The sequence below is a fragment of the Prunus dulcis genome, chromosome 7 (assembly GCF_902201215.1).
Source record: "Prunus dulcis chromosome 7, ALMONDv2, whole genome shotgun sequence".
In the NCBI taxonomy this organism is placed as follows: domain Eukaryota; kingdom Viridiplantae; phylum Streptophyta; class Magnoliopsida; order Rosales; family Rosaceae; genus Prunus; species Prunus dulcis.
Window position 1 is genome coordinate 9,224,135 of NC_047656.1, and position 6,296 is coordinate 9,230,430.

Consider the following 6,296-nt stretch of genomic DNA (forward strand, 5'->3'; position numbering starts at 1 on the left):
ACTTAGACCAATCGTTATAAACAACATCCATGAGCCATAAGGGACCCACAATGAAGGGAGTTTCTCACACTCACACAACCATATGCTATGCGAGTTCAAATTTGAGACCTCTAAAATGCACGTCAAGACTCTTTTCACTCGACTAGACCCAATTGGCAATGAGTGTATTCTTTGGTGGCAGTGGCACCAAGAAAATTGGCTCCAAAATTTAATGTGATCGTATTATAAATTTATTAGTCTAAATTAGGAGGAAAGAGAACAAAATAAACCAAGAATAAGAATCAGATAAAGTAAGAATAAACCCTTCCTAATTGTTCTAATTCCTGATTTTTCGAATATTTAATTGAGGATTTTAAAATGGAATCAATGTATTAAATGATTTTTTATGTGTAAGTAAACACACGGAAGTCAAAAATAAAAATAAATTATTATCTTTTTCTTATTCTCATTACTTATAAGTATAGATTACGTATTTCTTTTCATAACTTTTGAAATTTACACACACACAAAAAGGAATTAGGACATCAAAATCAGTGGGAAACGGATTTGATATTCTAGTTCACATGTGACTTTCAAACTCTTTAGGTGTGTAGGTCATTGCCTCCGAACTGGCAATATAACAAATAATAAATTTTCATGGTTTTGTCTCAATTGACTATTAAGCCAATCAGATCTGAAGCAGAAGAAGTACATATTTTATTTTTTGGGTGACAAAGTCCATGTTCTTCTGCAACAACATGCAAACCCTTCCTAATCTACTTTATTTATTAATTTCCGGTGGGTAGATTTGGAATCGACTTGTATAGTTGACATCGATCACATTTTTTGACATATTCTGCTACATTGTTTATTGCAAGTCAATGACTACCTCCAGAGTTTCTGTTCATTATATATGGACTCCGCCACTGTGGATCCATGATATTTGACTGGTTCGGATCCTTTACACCTAAACCCTTAAGCATGCACCAAATTATTGTTCGAGCCAAGCTTAAGCATATTGGTACTCGACCAAGCTCGGACCATCCATATGTACAAGTTATTTGTTTTACATGCTTACACTTTTATCACGAGAATTTCCTTGTTCCGTGGCTGGAGACCAGTCACTTCACTTGTGTCCATTGTTTTGGTTCTTTACACTGTCAATTGTGCCCATTGTGTTCGTATCCAATGCCTCACAAGTCATAATAATGTACACTTTTTTTTGCACTATACATATTTTGGGTTTTATATAAGCGATATTTTTGTAAAATACAAATAATAGTTTAAGGGTATTGTTAAGCAAATCTTAAAATATTATAATGTTGCTAAATACCATAATATTTAATTCAAAATATAAAATTATCTAAATACATCATATTTAACTACCAAAAATATCCCCCAGTATACTCTAATACACACAGGTTTTGAAGATCCAAACCATCCATCAATAGCACATACCCCTGCTTAGCGCTCTCTCTCTCTTTTCAAAATTAGGGTTTTTTTCTTCTTCCAATATATCTCTATTGTCACCTCCAAATTTTGCTCTAAATTACATCACAACCACTTTGATAGTCGAATTCTACCGCCTAGTTTCTGAAACCCAAAGCTTTGGGATTGGGTTTGGGTTTGGTGGGAAAGTCTCTGACTTGGGTTAGATCACAAATCATACTGTGGAAAATTCCCCGGTTTTTGCTGGTTTTTTTTAAAAGGTTTTATGGGTTTTCTTTGTGCCCATTTCATTTGTTGACCTTTAGACTGAGAATTTAATCAGAAGGCGCTGAGACTGTAAAATATCAAATTTTATGTAGATATGATGAAAGGATTCCAACACAAAGACTTCAAGGATGATGTGTATTTATTAAAATTATATTTGTTTCACAATTTAATATATTATTTTGGTTATTTTATATAAAAATAAATTAGTAATTTAATAAATACTTCAGTAGTAAGGTGTACTCAATTATTTTTAGATTCGTTTAACAGCACTCTAGTCACAAGGGGAGAGGGTTCTTGCACACATACATACCACGATGCCATTGGAGTTCAAACTTGAGACAATTAGTCTGCAAGTCAATACCCGTTTCTACTAGATTAGATCCGGTTGACTATATTAACGATATTGAGGGGTATACGATAAACAAGCACCTCATAAACTCTTCTTTTTTTCTTTTCCCTTGGCTGGAAAAAATAATGTGTAACCTTCATATCCTGTTATCATAGCGATAATTAAAAAGAAAAAAAAAAATCATATGTATGCACTCCAAATGCAATTTCAATTTACATCTTGAATTAGATGATAACTGTAGTGTAATGATTAGTTAGACTTGGCCTTCCCTAACTTCCTCTGTTTTCCCCTGTTCCATTGCTTAGGCTTTCCTTCTGTTTTACTCTGTTCCATTTCTTAGACCTTCCCTTCTGTAACAATCAGAGGGATCCTCTCTCTAAACCTCTCCTTCAAACCAACTCTCTCAGATGATCCACCTTTTCTCGAACCCCGTCTTGCCAATTTCTTCAATTCCGCACAAAATTCCGTGATTTGATTCAACATTGCCCGCCCGCCAAGTAAATTACTGGCGGAGAAAGTACTCTTTAGCTGCGGTTTCCTACCAAAATTTGATGAACCATGAGATGATTCATCCACTGCTTTCTTCTTCACATTGCTTGGATTCATTGGAGCCTTCGTTGTTTTGGTTTTCGAAAGCGGAACCAGAGGTGGGAAGTTGGGATTCTTGTTCTCACTCTCTTCGTACACATTGCATAAAGAATTCAAATTTTCGGTCTTCGTCTCGGGAAACTCTGCTGCAGCTAAAGGTGGTTTGATTTCTACCCGTTTTACCTTCACATCTCTGATAAGAAAGATACAGATATTTACAAGAATTTGCTCATCAGGCTCATTTATTTTCCAAAACTTTCTTTGAAACCAAACAGACATATAAAGGATTTCGTAATTTTACCTCCGATTCCTTTCCCTAAAAGGAAGGATTTCAGAAATGGATAAAGATCTTAGAAGCTTCACCTGGAACAAGAAAAAAAAAAAAAAAAAGGATCCTTCAGCAAACTTTGCAGAAGTTGATTATTATAATAAAAACAATTTAAAAACTCTATCTATTGTGATATCAGAAAAACAATTACCACCTTTAGATTACGTGCTGATTTGAGAAAATCCTCAGTCGCCTTCGGATGGTTGCAATCTGCAAGTTACAAAGTGAACATAAACAAAGCAGAGTTTTGACCCCAAAAAAAAATGAATATTCTGTAAACAGACCAAATGGAGTTATGAAAATGTGGGTCCTACCAGGACCGCAGAACCAGGCTTCATGGCCAATGAGCTCATCTGGGCTGGAGAGGTCGACCCACTTCGGCGCTTCGAAGTTCTCGTACGTCTCATCTTCGACGAACACAGATTCTATGCTGCCCCAATCAATGTTTTCTGGGTCCATAAGGAACCTGCGAAAAAATTATGAATAAATAAACAGAGTTAGAAATTGGATTATGTAGAGCAAGAATTGAATTGGGTTTGTGAGGAGAATGAAAAATGTGAGAAAATTGAGGCAGATTTGCTCGGATTCTGAGAAATTCCGGGAGATTTTGAATGGAATATTGAACTTTTGACAGAATGAGACAGAGGCTGGTTTTGCAGCGGTGGGGGTTTAAGAAGGAGCTACAGGGATTTGTAACGCCTGAAAACAGTCGGTAGGAATTTTAAAATTTCGACCGTTGGGAGCTAAGACTTCTGGCCTTTCTTTTTCCATCTTTTTTAATTTAATTATTAATTTATTATTTCCTGACGGACCTTTGCTTCAATTGATCCACAATCAGCCTTCTCAATTGTGGGATGGGTTGGCCTGGCCCATTGAAATCAGTCGTGAGGCAGTCGAAACGACGTGGTTTTTAGACATAGGTACAAGATACACAAAAAGATCAGCACATGATCTGAATCCTACCGCACACCAAAATCCTCATAGCCAAATAGAATTTTAAAATATGAGGGCCTCGAGGGAGGTTTTGGAAAAACCCAAAGGAGAGAGAAATTTTTTAAAAGAATCCAAAATGGACAAAATTGCCCTTATTTATTTTTGAATTTCCTAAGAAATCCTTTATATTTGCATGTCTTTGATTAGAAAGTTGAGAGGTTTTTATGTCTTTTTTGAAAAAACTTTGACTTTTTCCAAAAGTAAAAGTGTTTTTGTGACTAAAACCTAAATTTACTTATATTTTCTAATCTTGTTGTCGGTAAAAAAAAAATCGTTCAAATTGTACAATTTTAGTTATTTAGATATAGTTGATCGATTTTTACTCTAAAATAGTCTAATTTTAAACCGAACTAAATTGAACCATAATTTATAATTTGATTATTAGTTTGGTCTATTTGATAACCGTCTCAACCAATCCCAATTGTTTATAACAATGTTCTTTATTTTTTTCATTCATGACATTTTCTTGTTAGTTATCATTGCATTTTGATATCAACTATCCACCCTTCCCCTAAAATTTCTCCATCTTTTTTGGTGTGAAGTTTTTTCATCAACTAGTGTTTAGTTTATGGCTTGGCTTAGTTTATGGCTTGACATTCTTCTTGATTTATGTGTTTTTTAGGACTTTTTCTATTGATAAGGGCGATAATTATTAAACTCACACACACTACACATATGCTAGGACTCAAACCCATGACCAAGCCTGAGGAATAAATACTTCAAACTAGGTTCTTGATTCATTTTATAGAATAGATAATATTTGCTTAGTTCTTATGAACTAGATCAGGGAGCTAAAAAATTATGTAAAACTACATTGCCAAAAACTTTGCTTAGGGAACTAAATTATACAAAACCAACAAAACCCATAATATAGATCGCTGAATTTCCGAAAAAAAAAAATCCATAAATGAAACAAAAGAAAAAAGGGTTCCAATTTATGTGAATTAATAATATTAATGGGCCTCCTCATGTTCATGTTCATCTTCATGTTGATGCTGAGGAGCATCCCCCTCCTCATTATGTTCTTCTTCATGTTTGTGCCGCGGATCACCCTCCTCCTCCTTGTCATGTTCTTCTTCGCTGTGGTGCTCAGCGCAGTTTTGAAGAGGGTGATCGGGTTGAAAGGAAATCGGGGCAGCAAAGCGCTTGTTCCCGAAGGCAACGATCCGTTTATCATTCGGGCTAGGCTTGGTGAATTTTAGCTTCAGCTCTTGGCTAGCGTCATCGTGGACAATGTTTCTGCAGTCATCAAGGTTGCTCTCGAAAGCAATGATTTCACAGTAGCTGTTCACATTTACTTTCTTGGTCACTTCGAATTCATACATTCCTTCAGAATTAGTCTTCTTCCATTCCCTGTATGTTGGTGCTCCGCCTTTATTGTCGCTGCATTCCAGGTGTACCTCTGCGCCTGAAATGCATATGTGTGTGCGGAATGAGTATGCAAGTCTCATGCTCGTTTCAAAAGGATGAGAACGAAAAAAAAAAACTTAGTCCACTGCAACCCAGCAACTCCTTAAATAAAGAAATATATATATATATATATATATATATATATATATATATTGCCTAGCCTGCCCCTTTAAAAATTTATGAATCTGCCCTTGCTTATGGACAAACACTCTATACATGTCTCCTATTTGGATATAATATCTATGTAATGCTTTCAGGAATGTACGCTTATGAAACATGAGAATGCAATTCGAAACCAACGAGGCTCTAATAAGTGATTTACTAGCAAAATGTTAATAAATTATCATAAATTAACATGCATGCATTATCCTTACCTTCGATCACCTTACTAGACGTGGTAGGAAAACCGACATGGCAGTTGTCACAGTAAACGAGGCCAATAACATAGATTGAATCTGGGTTTTCACAGCAAGCAAAACCGAGGAGGGCCGAGAAGCAAAGGGCAGAAACAAGGGCAAAGGTACTAGAATACTTTTCCATTGTTGATTAATTTCCTGCTTACTGAGTTCTTTCTTTGTTGGAGATCAATTCAGAGGAGAGAGGGCACTCTTTTATAAGGGAATATTAGAGGACGTACATTATGGGGTTCTTGTGGTTAATACAATTATTTTGACCCGCTCTTCAGGTCCTCTATGTAGTGTCGTGTATTTGCAAAATAAAACAATTGGTATTTGGTGAATACTAGGTTGATTTTCACCAATAGATAGCTCTGGCCATCCAAATTATGCCTTTTGCAACGCAAATGCTTTGGTTGTGTTTGTTTTTGCTGGGAAATCATGGAAAACCTAAATTTTGTGAATTCATTTTGTTTTTCTATCTTCAAATATTCAACATGGCTTCTAAATGAGATAAGATTTGGCCAATAATAATGTC

General features: G+C 35.5%; 2 protein-coding genes across 2 annotated transcripts; both read right to left on the bottom strand.

The window, feature by feature from the left end:
* Nucleotides 1-2,161: 2,161 nt before the first annotated feature.
* Nucleotides 2,162-3,677, bottom strand: LOC117635138. Its single transcript, XM_034369480.1, has 4 exons — nucleotides 3,275-3,677; nucleotides 3,115-3,170; nucleotides 2,934-2,995; nucleotides 2,162-2,825 (listed from the first exon to the last, which is right to left on the bottom strand). Exons 1-4 carry the CDS (start codon nucleotides 3,417-3,419, stop codon nucleotides 2,381-2,383), a joined length of 708 nt encoding a protein of 235 aa, XP_034225371.1. The 5' UTR covers nucleotides 3,420-3,677; the 3' UTR covers nucleotides 2,162-2,380.
* Nucleotides 3,678-4,745: 1,068 nt separating this feature from the next.
* On the bottom strand, nucleotides 4,746-5,930 carry LOC117635806 (major pollen allergen Ole e 1-like). The gene is made up of 2 exons (XM_034370169.1): nucleotides 5,738-5,930; nucleotides 4,746-5,361 (listed from the first exon to the last, which is right to left on the bottom strand). Exons 1-2 carry the CDS (start codon nucleotides 5,901-5,903, stop codon nucleotides 4,907-4,909), a joined length of 621 nt encoding a protein of 206 aa, XP_034226060.1. The 5' UTR covers nucleotides 5,904-5,930; the 3' UTR covers nucleotides 4,746-4,906.
* Nucleotides 5,931-6,296: the final 366 nt, after the last annotated feature.